The sequence below is a fragment of the Sebastes fasciatus genome, chromosome 1 (assembly GCF_043250625.1).
Source record: "Sebastes fasciatus isolate fSebFas1 chromosome 1, fSebFas1.pri, whole genome shotgun sequence".
NCBI classification, from domain to species: Eukaryota; Metazoa; Chordata; class Actinopteri; order Perciformes; family Sebastidae; genus Sebastes; species Sebastes fasciatus.
In genome coordinates, this window is record NC_133795.1 from 14,898,876 (window position 1) to 14,918,152 (window position 19,277).

At 38.0% G+C, this 19,277-nt stretch overlaps 1 protein-coding gene across 3 annotated transcripts; it reads right to left on the reverse strand.

Annotated features, from left to right (window-relative positions):
* Positions 1–146: 146 nt before the first annotated feature.
* On the reverse strand, positions 147–17,889 carry dgkab (diacylglycerol kinase, alpha b). Of its 3 annotated transcripts, none has more exons than XM_074631564.1 (24): positions 17,756–17,889; positions 16,237–16,322; positions 13,144–13,220; positions 12,556–12,700; positions 12,086–12,160; positions 11,881–11,930; positions 11,135–11,209; positions 10,780–10,896; positions 10,451–10,568; positions 10,174–10,262; positions 8,035–8,145; positions 7,849–7,947; positions 7,693–7,743; positions 5,867–5,940; positions 5,696–5,770; positions 5,536–5,621; positions 5,365–5,454; positions 5,111–5,271; positions 4,698–4,762; positions 4,488–4,578; positions 3,617–3,797; positions 3,360–3,480; positions 3,062–3,122; positions 147–1,783 (listed from the first exon to the last, which is right to left on the reverse strand). In XM_074631564.1, exons 2-24 carry the CDS (start codon positions 16,307–16,309, stop codon positions 1,703–1,705), a joined length of 2,166 nt encoding a protein of 721 aa, XP_074487665.1. In that variant the 5' UTR covers positions 16,310–16,322; positions 17,756–17,889; the 3' UTR covers positions 147–1,702. The 3 variants fall into 3 exon arrangements, with proteins under 3 accessions (XP_074487665.1, XP_074487672.1, XP_074487659.1); XM_074631571.1 differs by having other exon boundaries at positions 17,752–17,889; XM_074631558.1 differs by lacking the exon at positions 17,756–17,889 and adding an exon at positions 17,586–17,713.
* Between the last annotated feature and the right edge of the window lie 1,388 nt (positions 17,890–19,277).

A 19,277-nucleotide genomic window follows, 5' to 3' on the forward strand; every position in this document is an offset into this window, starting at 1 on the left:
TTCCCTCCCACATCGAAGCAAAGCCGGCCTCACTGTGCGCTGTCATGCTTTGGATTTAGGGAGATTTAAGCAACTTAGATTTCAAATTTCCATAAGTGGGCTGCATGCATACACACAATACTTAAAATAAATACACAAGTAAACTCTGAAATATAAGCATTGTTAAGTGCTCATACATATTCTTTATGACAGATAAGCATGGGAGTACACTTCATACTGTGTTATAGATGTTTTTACAGGCAAATTTGTGTTCTTTTCTACTTTGAAAGCAGTGAAAGCAGCATGTTATCAAGAACTGTAATTTATAAGACCATGTAAACATTCTGGTATGCTGCCATTTGTCCTTTAAAAGAGTTTAAGATTTAGATGAAAATGGGGGTTTTGTATCCTTATAATAAATACTGTTGTGCATTATGGTACAAGTCTGTCTCATTCCAGTGTGACGAAACCTTTAAGAGCTTCATATTCAGCTGCAACACACAGTAAGATCTGCACTAATATAAACAGGACACTGTATATTATAAAGGGATTTGTAGTGGAACGACAGAATGTAATTATTTCTGAGGAAAATTCAATAAAAGTTGTCAATATGATGCTGTATGAGCCTCACTGAAACGGATGCCAAGACACACATGCAGAGGACAACCACACAATTTGACATTAAGACAACATAATAAATGAACATGCAAGCGGGTTGCATGTAAACATGAATTACTATACTGCATGAATGTACACTGACAGACTCAACACAAGACTACTGACTCCTGAGAGACACATAATGCACATCACTGAAACATAATCTTATCAGCATTATTTTCTCCAACATTTATCCAGTCACGAAATGTATTATTAGGTGGGATATATCTTATTTCATTAGAATTCTGCATATTTTGTGTTTTTAAGAAGCCTAATCAATGCGAGAATCTTGTTACAAAGATGATGCAAAAACATAAATTGTCAGCAAAGTTACAGGACAACAACATCTAGGAAACTAACATAACTCCAGTGTGCAACTTAATGTATTAAATACAAAGGAATGCTGTTTTTAGTTTTTATACTAAACTTGGTAAAAGCTCAATCACACACCCTCTGTCCAGCACTTTCAGGACTATAACTGTAGAGCAAATCTTTAGAAAACCACATTTGGTCACATTCAATCAAGTGTTTCTCACATCATTTCTTCACCTATCTAAGAAACAGTCAACAACACTGAAATAATTACATTAATATTCTTTCAGTTGGATGAACACTGACAGTGAAAGACACGAGAGCAGACAGGTAGGATCTTGTTGTTGAAGGCCGAAATTGTTTTTAAATAAATACATTTCATTATCCACAAAAAAAGCTATCACAACATAAAATAAGCAAATATATTCCTTATCCGTATATTGTATTATATTGACACACAACATCTCGGCTCTTCTATTTACAAAAACAAAACAAAAAATGGATGCATTACATTTAAGTTGGCACACAATAGCAATGATCAGACTGAGTAGTGAAATTTGCACTTTTGACTTGGTCTGTCTGCAGAATTATATGAGGGATTAAGTGCAAAAGACATACACATGAATACTTGTTAATAGAAACACACAGTTACACACTCAGCGATGGATTAAATACTCATCCTGCATCATTCACGATGATACAGGTGTTGTGTTGTGACACTCAGCAGACCGGAGGATGTAGAAGAAACGTTAATCTATTTGAGGTGAAAGAAGCCGGTTGGTTTTGTTGGTGCAGCCATCATCATGTTAGCTTGGTTCTTGTGAGAAATGTGGATCTATAATAAATTTAAAAAAAAAATAAAACAAGTTGGTGAATGACAATATAATTATTGTGTTCAAATTCCTTTAAATTGATGCATATTTGATCAACTCAGTATAATTTATAAGCTGCCCAAAAAACTTTGATAAAATAGAAAAAAAAACTTCCAAATTGTCTGCACTTCTATTAAATCAAGAGTGTTCCCTTTATCCAAAAATAAATACAATTTGTACTTTTACTTTGAAGATACATCACTTCCTTCAATATCCACCCTCAGCCCTGAGCACTAAATCCTATCTGAGTTTAAATGATGTCATATAAAAGGGTGCGAGGGCTCCAAACAATCAGTTGCCAGTTTATTAGGTTAAAACTAATGAAGTCTAACACAACAGTCCTTCAATAGATCCTCCCTTCATCAAGGTTATAATGTTGTACAAACTGTTTTACAGAGGTGTTGATTTAACTGTATGGTCATTTTTGAGGCTGCAGTTTGTGCTGCTGTTGAACTGTATTGCGTCATATTGAAAGCTGTTTCTAATATTTATCAATGAGGGTAGAGTTATTATACTATTTTGCATGTAAACCTGTTCCTGGAAGCTGTTTTGTTTTTAAGATTTAAGATTTCCCCTACCATTGTTTTTAATATTAGGACACTGTGAATTGTGGGTAGCTGGCGGACGGCGACTCAGTTGGTAGTTTGCTATAAATCACAAGGTTGGTGCATCGATCCTCAAGCTTCCCCTGTCCACATGAGCAAAGCATAGCCTTCAAATGGCTCACAATGTATCATGGTGTAGTGGTGGGTATACGCAGGTATATCGGGTATACCCACCTATCAGCCAAAAAGCCATTGGAATATATATAGGAGAGTATACGCACTTCCTCCACTGTAACCTACCCATCTACCTAGTAGTACACCCATCTCATCAACGACCAGTAAACCGCAATGTATCCGTGCGATAACTGTAAGTCACTTTGGATAAAATCATTGCTATGATGTTTAAAACGAGTGCCCTCAAACGCTGGCTGATTTCCCAGTGTGACAGCCCTGAGCCCTCACAGATTTAGCCCTTTTTTACTGGCTCACACAGTTGTTGTTTTGCTAACTGTATATATAGATATTATCGCTCTTATCTGTGCTGTAGTATCTGTAGCAACGTGTCTCTGCCACAATAATCGAAATAAATCTATGAATAAATGTTGTACACTACGATGCTGTAACCACTGTCTGGCTTGAATGAATCTAATATGTAACCTCTCTTTGCATCGAATTAGATTGGCTAATGACACTTACAGTACACGGAGGCTGCATCCAGGGCTCCCCATCGATTTGCATGGGCAGGGCTTTGATTGTCCTGCACAAAGGGAGGAGAGAAAGTGGGATCTAATTATACTGCACTGTTTATACTGTTTGTGAACATTATGTCAAATGTGTGTCTGTTTACTCCAGACTACATAGAGAGGGATACAATACCAGGAACACCTGACAATAAAATGCAATCCAAAGCAATAGCCATATACATCCTTGCTGTCTTATATTGTCAGGTATTCTTGTTATTGTTGTCATCCGCCTGTAGGTAAAAGTAATCAACCTGATGGTAATCTGGGAAGTATGTGCCAGTCTGTGCCCGGCGCTCTTCAGTCCCGTGTAGATCTGTCCCATCTCTATGGCTCCTTCCAGCCCCACCACCTCCAAGCGCTTATCGCTCATATCTGCGGAGTGACGAAACACACACAGATCAAGTTCAAAGAGTTTGTAAAAGATTAAAATCAGGATTACAAACAAACAGCTCGACGGTATCGGCATGTAAGAAGGCAGGTCAAAAATGTGATTCAGGAGAGTACAGACCTTGAGAGATTGTTTTAAGAAGTTCAGGGTCAGTGATAACCTCACTGGGCTCCACCTCTGGCACGCCATCCGACTTCTTGGACTCGCCCCAGAGGTTGGAGCCTCCGTGCATGCTGGGTATGTTGAGGACAGCTATGCCCTCCAGAGACACGTTGCCCAGATCCACAGACTTCCCACAGCACTGGTGGACGCAAAACAACAAGTTGTTTACGCAACGGAACAAAAAAACAAGACTTAAAACTAGGATATGCAACGATTTGACTTTTTTAGTCCTGATAGCGATAGCGATACCTGTGCTTTGGGTATCGGCCGATATCAAGTACCAATCCGATACCAGTGTTTAATTAATAAGCTGTATGCCTCACTGTGTGGAAGTGACTGGGATCATTCTTTTATGTGTAAGCCGGGGAGCGGCGAGGCTAAATATCAATGATGCATCTATGCAACTATTTTTTATCTACAAAAGAGGGGCCCTGCAGAAAAGGTTTGGGAACCACTGATAAATAAGTGCATAGATATGAATGTATTGAATTGTTCTAAAAAAATAAATTGTACACCTGCAACTTGGCAAAAAAATCTTCAAAACGAATCCGAATTACATTCAAGTGTAAACCTTTTAAATGCAGCAACAAATCTGTCAAAACTTAAACAGGAATTAAAATTCCAGTATATAATGTATAGAGTATATAAACATAGAACTGAATTGAAGAGATCGGCCCCATTGTCACCGATCATCCACCTATTTGAGTCAGTATCGGCCCAATCTGATATTGGCATGATGGCATCGGTGCATCCCTACTTAAACACGAGAAATTATATTAATTCCAAATAATTACTTTTGCAGCTACATGACTGCATTAGATATTGTCACCTCAATCATGAGACAGTCCTTCAGCCTCTTGCAAGACGCAGAGATGGTCTCCGAAGTGGCAAACTCAAAATACCAAAGTTTGTTCTTCATCCTTAAAAACAACAGAGAACAAAAACAACTTCACCGTTATTGATTGAAAAAAACACAAAGCTTTGTTACACTTTTCATTAGAAAAGACTCTTAGTTCATACAGTCAGCTTGAATCCTCACCTGCTGTTGAATCTCTGGGGATGTTTCTCTCTCATGGAGTGGAAGCGATGAGCGATAGAGGCATCCTGTCAAAGTCATATTTTAGGTAATGTATTCACATTTCTATGTACGTCAATAAGAAATTACAATACTTTTCTTGTGTTTTTGTTGTTAAAGAGGATCTATTATGCTCATTTTCAGGTGCATACTTGTATTTTGGGTTTCTACTAAAACATGTTTACATGCTTTAATGTTCAAAAAACGCTTTACTTTGGGCTTTATAACTTTGCAGACCTTTTACATGCACAAACAACTATATAACACACTAAAGAAAAGGGAAAAAGCACAGAAGCATAATAGGTCCTCTTTAAAGAAATCAGTCAATAGCCATGTGTGATGTTATCCTTCCTTCCTGCTGAGGCGGTGTGACTCACCACTCCAACAGAGAAGTAGTTGTTAATGATCTCGTAGGGCACAGGGTCTCCTGCCTCTTGGGGGTCGTCTGGTATCACCCGGATGCTCCAGCGGTCCATGGGAACCAACTCGCCACCTTCGATCTCCTTCAGGATCTCTCTCAAGTCTGACCCATCGTAGCCTTTCATGGGATTACAGAAGAAGCAGAAAAGGTAAACACAGTCAGTGTCAATACCTCAGTGATTGTTCAGAGTTAATGCACTGATGGTTTTACCTCCTCCCCAGCGTAGGCAGCGAGCCAGGTCATTCCCGGTGCCCAGAGGCAGCACAGCTATAGGAGGATGCACCTGCAGATCTGCTTTGTCTGAAACCACAGGTACGTTATTTAGCCTTACAGATGGTTTTCTTAATCACCTCTGTGAAACCCCAAAAAGATCCACAGTACCTATAGCGTCCAGGAGCCACCCGACGGTGCCGTCTCCTCCACACACCAAGATCCTGTACGCATGCAGGTTACGGAAGAGGTGTAGTCTGAAAAAACAAAAGTGTGTTAGTGTACAGTGTAGTGTAAAGTGTACAGTTATAGTAGTGAAAGTGTGCTGTACCCTGGTGCAGGACCGCCGTTGCAAAGGTTGTACACTTGACGTGGGTTCAGCAGGCCCTGAAACTTCCTGAGCACTCTGTGGAAAAACACAGAGAAGCACACACACCGATGAACAAATACGTTTACACTAAAAGAAAGCTACACAAACATATCAAGACTTTAAGCTGCTCACCGTTCACCCTGCTTTCCTCCACTTTTTGGGTTCACAAACACCAGCAGAGGGTGGATGTCTGGAAGCGAAACAATCTGAAGAAAAATACATAACAGATTAAGATCTGATGCATTATGCAACTCATCTGAAAAACACATATTTGATATGTAAGGGTGTATGGACACATGCTGTGAGCCAGGCTACTGTGTAGCATCATTCAAACGTCTGCTGCTGTCAAATAAAGAAGATTTGGGATTTTTCAAGGAAATAGCTTTGGTTTATACACGACCACCATGATTTCTTGTGTCCTGTCTAGCACTAAAAAAAAGAGTTTGATTTGTTTATGATGACATATTGTAATTACCATCGCAGATATTCAAGAGATTTTAGGAATATTCAACTGAAAAATGTGGCAGTGAATGTTTAAAAATGTACTTTAATGTACATACATAAAGACACAGAGCTAACTGAGACAAACTACAAACAGAAGCAGTGCATTTAGCCATATTTTAAGGCAAGACACTACACGCAAAAACATTGTGTTTTCATGCATTGGCCAATTTTTAGATTTTGGGCTATTTTGCTTCCATGACATGTCTTCTTTCAGACTAGTGGAAAGAAAACATCCAAAATACATCTTTAAGCATTAAGGTGTTTATTTTACTACACTTTGTCTATTTGTGTCTGTAGATTTCTCCTAAATTCACCAAAAGTTAGCATTAGATAATGCATCATTTGCATATCTAAACATACAATTTCAGAAAGCTTGTAATACAAATATAATTTCCTTAATGAAAGTAATCAACTGGAGAAGTTTCATGTTGATATCTATTAGTTATTCACCTGTAGTGTCTTACAAAATGTATGGAATTGTACAATCCATATTTTTAAAGGCTGTTTTTTTTCTCACTCTGAGCCAGAGATCTCCACTTCAGTAGCACTTACATATACCAAACTTTCCAGTTTCATTCCTATCTATATTCTGAAGGTTTTTACAAAGGGGTTTGTTTATATATCATTCATAGTCTGTTTTATAGAACATTTTATTTCTAAAAACATGGCGAAAATGGGTTGTTTTTTTATGGCTGTTGACAGTATTTTCTGACTTATGGAGTGATAAAAAGAGATATTGAAAACCCCCTCTGTAAAAACCTTTGACTCTAATATGTCAACAACGCGAAACAAGTATTTCGAAGCTGGCTTTATCCATGTTCATATTTCTGTTCTGGAAATGTATGCAAATTAGTGCATATTTAATAAGATAATGCATAATTTACATATTTAAACTGAAAACTTGTAATACAAAAAACAATTATTTTAATGTAAGTAATAAACTGTGGAAGTTTCATTGCGATATCTATGAGTTACTTTTATTTACCGCATTCCCCTGTAGTGTCTCCCCTTAAGAAGTGGATTATGCTGCAGTAAATTTCTCTGTAATTTTTGGTACTTTTTTACCATTGTTACCATTGGAATATATTGAAACCAACATGATTTCAATCTTGTGACAGGAGGTTAATATATCTGGTACTTTAAATTGAAATATTGGATCAGTGGGCTTGTCCCAGATGAAGCAGACATCACCATGACGTATTTGTCCAGGACTTCATCCAACACACTGAACAGAACCAAACAGATTACATGACCCTGGCACAGTCCTTTTTTGACATAAAAATCTTTTTTAAAAAAAACATGACGAATCACTAAAATTGGAGATTCTCCCAAAAGCAATGATATGCAGATGATAGTTTGAGAAGGCAACTTGGAAGAGACCTCCTGGAGAAAACACATGGGTGTACAGTTGGAAAAGGAATATAAGTGTGTAGGAAGATTTGATAACAGCAGACCTGCAGGATGTGGCCATCAGGGGTGACGTTTAACAAGCTGGTGTCCTCCTCCTGCAGGAAACACGGGACAATTAGCCAACAAACAAGCAATTAACTGACAGTAATCCTAAAAATCGAAGTTTACTAGAGTCAATTTTATGGTGCTGTTTATTTTACCTTAGAGACGGCGTGTATGGCCCACGGAGGCAGTATATGATCTCTTAGTGGCCCGCACTCACAGGTCGATAAGCCACCCAAAATACACTCATCGTGACGCTTAAAAAGAGACAAGACTCAGTGAATATAAAACAAAGAGATCCTCTCTAATTCATTCATTAATGTTCACACACACACACTCCTCACCATCTCCTGGCACCACACACAATGCCTCCCCGCTGAAGTCTTGATCTTCTTGTGGCAGACCTGACACTTGGTGGACTTACAGTCAGCTCTGATCCAGTCGTGAGCTGGTACCTGAGACAAAGAGGAGCCGAAAAGGAGAGATTAAGAAAAAGTCTAATACACTACTATAACTTATCTTGTCAAGGCAAGTCTTAAGATGATATCCGACGTTCATGTTCAATACAGTGGTGCCAAACCACAACCCAGCCCTGAATGACTTCAGGACAAATTATGTTAACTTTAGAAGAATCAGCAGAGATCACACCCTCCGTAGAGCAGCTGTGGGAGATCCAGACAGCGCTACATGATAACCATTGACAGGTCAGACGTGCACCAACAGATCAAATATCCCTAAAGCACACAAACTGGCACATCAAACCTCCAGAAGCAGCTGGCGAAACTTGGCCAGTTCAGTGATCTATTATAGATTGTGGGTTGTGGTTGTGACACTAAATCTGAAATAGACAGTGATCACATCGTTGTGTACATTTGTGCAAAATCAGGACATTTAGCAGATGTGCAGAGCGGACTGTGCCGGCTGTAATCTGCACTTAAAAAACACTGATGGGCTGCACTTATTACCGATTAATGCACTGTGATGTTCCCCGTCGTTAATGGGTTTACTGTTGCTGCCATTTGGTTTTTGGTCAGTAAAGAGAGAACTGACATGGATATATTCACACGACAAGCATGCCTTAAGCCTTAAGTTCATTCTTTACCTTTTAAACAGTTTGACAATAAATAAATACATAAATTGATTAATTAAATAAATAAATAAATGGTCCACTTACTAGCTCGTTAGATTTGACAAAAATACTTTAAAAAATAATATATATATATATATATATATATATTTTTCCTCTTGTCAGCAAATGAAATGACCAAAACCAACATGAATTGATCCCTAACATATCTGTTTATCCACAGGCTGATTTAATTTTAAAAGTAGAGCTCCGTTGTTGTCCAAAACCACACCAATGAGACACACCGTTGCACTGGTTGACATGTACCTTAATTACGATTTACACTGTAGTTTATTTTTACTCATCCCACAAACACCATCCTGCTGCTGGAAATATTCACTAGAGCACCAAATGTGTACCAATCCGCAGCTGAAAATAGTCCCCAAGAAATGCACTATTTACTCCTTTTTATATGTTATAAAAACTGCTGTGCCCCACTGCTTTAGGAAATAACTTTTACCTTTTTTAAAAAACAAAAATGAAACAATATATTTGTGACATGTTTTTGAAGATTAACAGTAAGAACAAATTGGCTCAGGGAGTACGGAAGTTGCATATTTGGTTTGGGTCTTTTGGTTGGTTTTCGTGGGATTTCTTGACAATAACAAAAATGCAGAATATCACCAGACTTATCCTTTAACATAGAACTTAAAGGGCAACTTTGTTATTTTTCAACCTAGACCCTATTTCCCCATGTTTTTGTGTTTAAGTGACAAATGAGAACAACAATTTTTGAAATTGGTCCGGTATTGAGGGACAACGCTGCAGCTGTCAGCTGCTAAACAAGCTGTAATGTAATCATTTGGGACAACCTGTCATTTTACGTTCACTAAAGGTGGTTGTTTTTGCCACTGACAGGCTGAGATTGTCAGTATAAGTGTCAACATTATGAGAAGGACCCTACAGAGAACTACATTTTTTTTTCCAGAAATGTTTTGATCCTTGTTCAACCATGTAAAGCACTCACACACTTGCACTTGTTTGAAAAGTGCTTTTTAAATAAAGTTTATCATTGTTATTATTGTTTCGGTGGAAACGTGAGTGAGAGTTGGAGAGACGAGTGCCGGTGTTGGCAGAGTTTAGTCACTTAGACAAAAAAACATGGGAAAATAGGGTCCAGGTTAAAAAATACCAAAGTTATCCTTTAATCCTTACATTGGATTTTGACTGTTTTTCAAACTTACAGTTACATTTACAGGAGCTTTTGAGCTCTAATTTAAAGGATAAGTCCGGTGATATTCTGCATTGTTGTTATTGTCAACAAATTCTATGTAAATGTAACTGTAAATTTGAACAACAGAAATAAATCCAATGTAAGGAAATGGAAATGAAGTGGGGTTGTTGTGAGTGTCCTTACACCAATCTCCTTTTTAGCATTGACAAAGGTTCGAGCGCAGGGTTCGGGATTCTTGTTGGCACACTGATTGTGGACGGTGTACTTGCAACCTGAGGAGGAAGAACAAATAATACAGGTGATTGAGTTCAAGAGCTTACTCCACTAAAAAATATAATTGATTCTAAGGCAAAATATATGTAATAATAGACAAATAATAAATGGTACAAGTGAACTCCACTTCATTTGTACTGTGTATGAGGAGCGTGGCTGCTCCCTGCTGGCGGCTGTGAGCTCTTACAGGTGCAGCAGAGTCCCTGCTTGCCGAGGCCGAGCAGCATGTTCTGACACACGCTGCAGTACGTCGGCTTGTTAAAGTGCTTCATCCTCCAAATGTGCTGTCCATCCCTCTCTGTCATCTGTGGGTGAGGAGAAGACAAAAACACTAAATAAAAGAAAACAGGAACCACAGTAGAAAAAAGTTACCATTTCCAGTTGGTTTATTCTTAGAATAAACCAACTGGAAATGGTAACTTTTTTCTACTGTGGTTCCTGTTTTCTTAACAAAACAAGAGGGTGTTGTAGGGAAATTTAAGTGTCATATGTGGAGTCAAACGTTTGTTCTGTCACCTTCAGTCCAAGCAGAACCAATAAAGGTATGTTGTTCATGCCTCCCTTCACCCATTCATCCAGAGTGACAGTCCCACTGTCATCCACATCGATCGCTGTCATCATGTCTTGGAGCACCTGTCCAGTTAAAAAAAACATCTGCTTGTTATTTATTGTCTAACTTCTGCATACCTGCATCTCTCAGATGCTGTAATTAAGCTCTATTTCTGATGTAAAACAGACTTTAACCCTCCTACTTGTCAAAATATGAAGTTATCACATCCCTCATGCAGTTTTTTTTATGAAAATTAATAGATTCCTTCATCAAATCATACAAGCTTAAAAAATTAAAAAGACATGAAAATGAGACTCATACTGGTCTGAGTTCAGTCACGTCCCAGCCCAGGTAATCAGCCGCTCGCATCATCTGGGTGATGATACGATCCACCTCCTGATGGAGAGACAACATTCATGGTAACCAAATTTATCTGAATCAATATGCAAAATACTGTTACCTCCACTGTGTGCTGTACATCCAAAAACCAGCCTCTCAATCTAAGTAGGTATACAACTACACGAAGCTAAAAATCCAAGTAGCGGTCTTATTATTTGATTATATTTGTTTGTTTGGTGATGAGGTGGTAGTATGATGGTAGTAGGATGGGTTGGCTTTTCCTTTGTTTTGTAAATGGACTGGTTTATGATTATTTGACTATTATGACTCTAAAGATATTTTCAAATATGCAGCAAAGGAGCAGGACTGAAGAGGTTAAATGTATTAATTAGCCTTTATTTACAGTTTGGATGTTCACTGTCAGAGGCATTTTCTGTGCTGCTCCTTCATCTTTCAACTTACAAATAAACTTTACAGTAGCCTACATATAGGGAGAGAATAATCACCTCACTTATTGAGACCCCTCAATAATCTGACTTCTGGGGTCCAGGACCAACAAAACAAAGCAGTAAATTAAATGTTTTTTACATTTTGCAGAACTAATTGCAAACAATAAATGTACATGTGTCAACAGTTGTAAGTGAATACAAAAATTAGATTAAATGTTGTTAATTTAGACACACGTCATAAACACAGAGCGGATAGTTCAGTGATTGTGAATAACTTACAGAGCTGTCCAGGAGTTGGTTGCAGTCTTTATCGTAAAGTTTGAAAGTAACTAGAAACAAAACAAAGTCAGTCAGTGATCTATCCGTTGTGTTTTCACTTTCTCAGACCTAACAAATCATCAATCTTAATTATTTATCAGTGGTAAAAATGTGCATTAAAGGCAGTTGCACTATAATAAACATGTCACAAAAAGATGAAACCAACATTCAAGTTTCTCCCGTGGCTGTCCTTCCTCCAGCACTGAGAAGTAACAGGACACATCACGTAGAAAGACGCCACCTGAAGATAAAGAAATACAGTATGAACCTTTATTACATTACTGAGGTCTAAAATAGCATGTTTTATTTTCAGTTCTGGATGAAAATGTAGAACTGCAGCAATAAAAGCAAATATGCTATCAAAGGCTGGTTATTGGAACAGGTGCTCTAATCTCCAAAGCTCCTCTAAACGCCTACGGCTTCATTCCTGTGACGCAGCACTACAAGATAAAATAAATAACAGAAAAACAAACAGGTGGGCGTTCGACAAAGTGTCCAACAGGAAATACTCTTTGCAGCATTCTGTCTTTCTTTGATTATTTCCTGCAGGTTATATATGCTCTACATGACTGTGTCCTCTCAACACCTGCTCCATGCTGTTATGTAAAACAAAATCAGGCTTTCAGAATGATTTACCTCCTTTGGGCAGAGGGCTCTTTGTGGACCCATCCTGCTCCACATGTTGAAAATAGCGATAAAGGCGTTGGCCGAAATCTGCAGGGAAGTCGTCCACTTCTAGGTAGGTCTTGAGAAAGAGACAGAAACCAGCTGCATCGACGGACTGTGCAAGGAAATGAAACTCATCGTCAGGGGACTCAAGGTCAAAACATTAATGTGTAACATTAACATTATTGTAATGCTTTATTTTACCACAACTGTAATTTCTAGATAATTTCCTAACAATTTCCTTGATAAAGCTATTTCATTTTGTACCAATTATGGGTCACAGAGTGCAAAACCGTGGTACCACCAGCAGCCGTCTGACTTCCGTTGCTCCTAAAATAATGTTATTATGGTAAGGCTGGCCTCTGAGCGAGGCGAACGGCGTTACCACGGTTTTGCACTCGGCGGCTCACGTTACCGCAGTCTTGGAAAGGGAGGAATGAGCGAGGGGTACTCGGTTGGTTGCAATTTGCAGCCACACAACTAGATGCCGCCAAATCCTACACACTGTACCTTTAATACTAAATTAAATAGTTATTGTTTGCAAACTCACGGACTTACCTCTCCAAAGCTGTGCTGGGCCAGCCGACCTCTGGGGTGAAACTCCTTAATCACATCTTTCACCCTCAAACTGCTGTCTGCAAAGAGAACATCGTAACGTGAGTAAATTAACAAATCAAAAGAAGACAAAAAAATACTAAAATTTAATGCCATTAACGTTTTTCTGATATGAATCTTTGCTCTCTGTCTGTACCAAACATGACTGATGAAAAAATGTCCTATAGTAAAATTAAGAGCCGAGAAGCTTAGTAACTAATTCAGGTCTTTGTCTATTTGCCATTAATTACATGGCTCCTGAGTGCTAAAACAGGACACAACTGTGAGCTCATCACTAATTGTGGACATGGACGTACACTGTGTACATTAAATCTGGGCCGTGCTGTCAGAGGTACAACACAGATGTGCTGTTCTCAGGTCCAGAGAGGAGCGAGTGTATTATCCTCTCATCCATTATCCAACAGTGCAAATACCCCCCTCCCTCCCAACACTAAAAGCCTACAGACCCATTTCATTTCTTTCAAAGCCTCTGAGTGTACAGCAGCATATTTTTAGCCCCGTACCACTTTTTGTTTCCTGTCAACAGGTCTAACCAATTCTCTAGTAGCTCAAAGTCCTGGCCCATTTATTATGCACACTTGCAGTTTGGAGTTGTTGTTTGTGTTTCCGAGTTGATGCTGAACGATCCTCAGAGGATCTGTATAATGTTGAGGAACTTCCTCAGTCATTTATTTGATCTCCGATGCTTACTGACTAACTGCTGCTTTCACTTTCTGTGAAAATCTATTGACCTCCCAAAGGAGAGATTCTCGAGTTTGAAAGTAGCTGGAAACACGATAAAGTGATCCATCAGGTATAAGAAAAGTCTGCACACCCATCATTATCAACCAGAATGCACTTTTAAATCTCAGTTTCTATATATTGCACAGATGTTACAGCCTTTTACTCCCCTTCACTCTCCTGTGCTGGACATATAAACTAAAAGAATAAGATTACAAGAGTGCTCTGATTGATTTATCCTCTAGCTTCATAAGTCACTGATCCAACCAGTGTGTGTTCATTTCCTCACAACTTTCAAATCATCAGTGTTGGAAGAAGTTTTCACATTGTTATGCTTATGTAAAAGTACTAACACCACACTGTAAAAAAAATAGCAGCCAGCCAATAACACACCAGCTGTACTTGTATATACTGTTGTGTAGTTAAATTTATATCAAACATCATATTTTATAAGCTGTTAATATGTTCTGTATGTAAAGTTTTCAATTTGTAAAGTAACTAAAGCTGTAAAATAATTATAGTGTAGCAAAAGTACACAATTTCTTTCTGAATTGTAGTGGAGTACAAGTAGAAAGTGGCATGAAAAGAAAAGACAAAAGTACCTCACATTTGTAGTAAATACAGTACTTCTATCTATCTATCTATCTATCTATCTATCTTGATCTTACAGTAAAAGTGGTTTACAGATTATGTATAACTACAGTATTTCTTTTCCTCATGCATTCTATGTATTCTATTTTATCTTATTTTTAGTTTTATCTTATCTTATCTTTTATAATGTGTTTCTCAATGCTTTTAATGTTTTGTGTTTTACATAAAGCGTTTTTTTAATTGCCTTGATGCTGAAATGTGCTACTGTATACAAATAAACTTGCCTTGCCTCAGAAATTCAGACTTGAAGTATCAAGTAACATATAATGGAAACACTAAAGTACAGTACTTGAGTTCATATACTTAGTTACAGTCCACCATAGCAAATCATTATTCTTTATATATAGCTATTCAGTCAAGTGGATATAAAGGCAGTAATGAATATTTTGACTCTATTGATGTATTGATTTCCCAAAAGAGAGATTGGAAAACTACCTCTTCAGCTGGTCTCTTTATGTATTACGTGCAGTATTGCCATGCCGGTAATATTAAAAATTTTCTCAGTCACTTTGGCTCATTTTTCAAAACAGTCTTAACTTTCTCTAAACTGTAAGTGCAAAATGTCACACCTGTTTGATGGGACATCACAACTCTATTGCATGTCTGCAAAAGGTAGTAACTCACCCAAAACACTTCATTCATGCTTCAAAACCAGTTATTGTGTCAGTAAATTGGTCAATGGCACCAAAATGAAAAGTTGTTTTGTCATCGTGTGAGCCGTACTGGTCAAAACGTTTAGGTGTTTTTCCACCACGGCAGTCAACCCTGGAAATGTTTCTTATATACAAATCTGTTTTGTTTAACTCGTTTCTTGACACTGACTACTTACTATACTATACCAGCTATTGTATATCGCACTTAGCCTTTTAGATTCCCATTTTAAAAGCAGGTCAAAGTTTACTGGGAAAAGTCAATACTGTACAGTACTGTATACACAGAAACAGGATATGCGCGTTTGTGTCTACAGTACATGTATTTGTGTAGCAATGTGTTATATGTATTATAAAAATTCACCTTTGACCTTTCATGTTAAGTCATGTACATTGAACAGAAAATTTGCCACAAAATAACATCCATGCAAATAAAAAAAAATATTTAAAACCCTGCAACAAATGAAAGAACCTGCAATAGTTCAGTACAAAAACAACAAACTGTACCTCCCCTCAGTACGTAACATTATGTCATAGATATTTATGGATTATACATGGAGGAATGTATAGAGGTTGTGAAGAGTGTGACAATTTCACTGAGATTCAAAAAGGGCTGTCCCGAATACCATTTTTTGGGCTTTGAAGCTTCGGTGAGAAATATTTGAAGGTATTTGGAGCTTCGGGACAGTGCCGCTGCCGCACAACTGTACACACACGCACATCTATACACAACAAAACAGCAATAACCATTCCAACCATTATCATTATTATTATTATTATTATTGTGGTTAATGTAGACAATTGTACTTACTCGCACACATGTGCCAAAACACATGCAATTTGCTTGAATGAATGAGAAATTTGAATCTGTTGTGAACAACAAATTAATTGTTCAGAGATTTGAGCTCATTGTTTTCTATTTTCTATTTGTTTTCTCATTCGAGAATTGAGCCAAAGCGAATGAGAAAACTGTAATAATTGTTGAAATAAAGTGAAGTGAGAAGGTGAAACTTACATTCCATGTAATGCTGCAGCTGGATGAAATCCACAGGAGTCAGAGACCCTTCAGTATCGTCGGGCGAGGCCATGCCGATCAGATGACTGAGCAGAGAGAAAACATTGATACAGAGACGGGGGACAGGGAGGAGAACAACACCGTTGTTAGCTCAGGAGAAGCTGCAGAAACATGGAGGTATGTCTTTAGGTCTTACTGTGAAGGATAGGTCACGCACTATTTTGGTTGTGACTCACAAGAACTGGTTTGCCTCCATTCCTCAGATTACAAATGCTAGTAGTAAGTCAAACAATCCCCTCTGTAAGGACACTGATCAACCACAGAGTCTGGTTCTACATATTCAGACAGTCTGGGTGAGCAATCCTAATCATGACAATCACACCTATTGTACCACAGTCAATGAGTTTAGGACATTTCATCATGCAAATTTTAGGTGACACCTTTAGAAACCTGGAAATTTGTCAAATGTTTGTGACAAGAACTGACAAGTTGAGGATCTGCCCTCCAGGTGTTAAGTAATAACAAGTAATAACACAACAACAGGCTGTTTGTAGCAGAGGTTCACCCTCCAATTATGGATAATTAATCGTCACCGGCATAAAAGAAAAATGGATCTAACGTCTATTGTTTGTCCCTGTTGCCATAAAGTTCATCTTAATCTGTGAGAACAGCCACTTTCTGAAGCCAGCTTGCTACCTCAGCACACAGCACTTTATATTTATTTATTTATTATTTTAACCTAGATTCAGTCCTGGGTACCTGGTGCTCCTTTTTAATGCAGCTTCTATTGGTGTATTGAGTTTTTATGTGAATGTGTTTTAATGTGATCTGTCTGGATGTGATATGTTGTCTTAATGTACTCTTTTTTTTTTTTTTTTTACTTAGTTTTTATGGCAGTTTCAGCAATTTATACAATCATCATCACATTCTTTCCTACTGTATTTTCATTTTACAGCTGTCTCTTTGTTTTTACACCAAATTTCACAATTTAAAACAAGGGGGGGAGAGGAAACATAAAAACAAAACAAGACTTCATCTTAAACTATAATTTCAATCGAATTCAGAGAAAAAGGGAGGACACATACTTAAACAATCCAAAGAATTAAAATAAAACAAAATAAAATAAACTGAAATAAAAACAAATACAAATTTCTGTCTTTTTTACACAAAAAGCAGACAATATTAGTATTTTCTATTTCTATTCTATTCTAACACCAGCCTGCAGAAATATTCATTGTGCTGCTGGTGTCCACCTCTGCAACACCTCACAAAAAACACTCTGTAATATCCCATCAATTTAGCCAGACATACTGTAAAACTAGTGAAGCAAATAATCAATTAAGACCAACCTTTTAACAGGGGCGTCCATCAAACAGGATTATAATCTGAAAGCAGGGTATTTGACAGAGTGACAGGCACCACTTTTTTTTACTTTACACTGCTCTCTAAACGCTGCACAGGTGAGCACACCTTGTCTATCCACACAGGAAGAAGAGGACTCTAAAGGCTCCTTACCTTCCTTCCTTCCTTCCTTCCTCTCTCCTCAGACTCTTCAGTAAATAGCAATCTGTCCCAAACTCTCAGCTTCTTCACAACAACACACAGCTTTGATCTGCTGGTTGACGGCAGCTGGTGCTTCTGAGTAAATGTCTGTGTTGGTATTAGCGGATATAAGGGATTAGGACCTGTAGGAGGAGTTTACTGACATAATTACTGTTAGTGGCACCGCCTCGCGCGTGCACTCACTCACACACACCGTAGTCACGCACGCGCACTTGTTTGATTCACTGCACCCTGCCAACAAGTCAGCACATTTTATAAATACTGCAGCTTTAAGCCTCAAAATGAGGTTCAGGCTCATCTGGTGCAGCATTAGAACAGACTGAATGAGAGCATATGTATGGCTCATAAAACTTCTTCTTTTTTTTTATTTTGCCATTATTTAATTTTAAATGATCAAAACAAGAGACAGTAAATAGTTTTCCTCATCTGTTTATTTGAGGACATGTCTGACAGCCTACCTCAGGGGTCAGCAACCTTTGCTATCAAAAGAGCCATTTTTGGCCAAAAAATAAATAAATAAATCTGTCTGGAGCCGCAAAACATTTGAGCATTGTGATGAAGGTAACACAGTTTATAGAGTAAGTATATAGTATATAAGTCTAATGCAGTGAGGGCCAAAGTGCAAATGTACTACGGAGTATTAGGGCCACATTGAGGGAAAAAACATCTGAGATTTACAGAATAAAGTCATAATATTACGCAAAAAAAATCATAACTCTACGAAAAAAAAGTCTTAATATTACGAGAATAAAGTCATAGGTTTACGAGAAAAAAGTCATAACTTTACGGAAAAAAAAGTCGTAATATTACGAGAATAAAGTCAGAAGTTTGCGAGAATAAAGTCAGAAGTTTAAGAGAAGAAAAGTCATAATATTATGAGAATATTTACAAGAAAAAAAAGAAAATAACACGAAAAATTACTACTTTATAATAATGACTTTATTCTCGTAATCTCAGATTTATTTTGTTTCCTCAATGTGGCCCTAATACTCCGTCGTACCATAGACCTACAACAATGATACATAAAAATGAAAATGTAAACAAAAAACAGTTATTCATTACAACAATTTTCTTTTAAAAATCCACAGGGAGCCACTGGAGAGGAGCTAAAGAGCCGCATGTGGCTCTGGAGCCGCAGGTTTCTGACCCCTGGCCTACCTGAACAGGCCTTGAGAGGGACATAAAATCAAACTGAGAGCTCATTTTGTTTATTAAGGGAGGCTGAGGTCCATGAAGCACAGATAAGATATGATGAGGCAGTGAATGCACTGAAGATAAAATTCCACAAATTGAAAGTAGAGAACCGGTTGGCATGTCAAAGGTATTATGGTGAGACGGTGAAACTTGGTATCATGCTCCAAATACCTGTGTCTAACTAACAGAGTAGCCGGAGGGAGACACCGGCACCCGGTCGGAGATGATAACATTTCTCTGCGGAGCGCCGTCACTTCACAAGATACGGGAAACCTCTGTTGGTC

Bases quoted from the DNA above. Each gene is read 5' to 3' on its own strand.
- dgkab (XM_074631558.1), bottom strand. From the start codon at position 17,605: ATGGACGCCCCTGTTAAAAG. The intron at 12,701-13,143 runs GTAAGTCCGTGA...TTCCTTGCACAG, and splicing joins CCCAGCACAGCTTTGGAGAG to TCCGTCGATGCAGCTGGTTT. The intron at 10,569-10,779 runs GTGACAGAACAA...CCTCACCCACAG, and splicing joins TGGTTCTGCTTGGACTGAAG to ATGACAGAGAGGGATGGACA.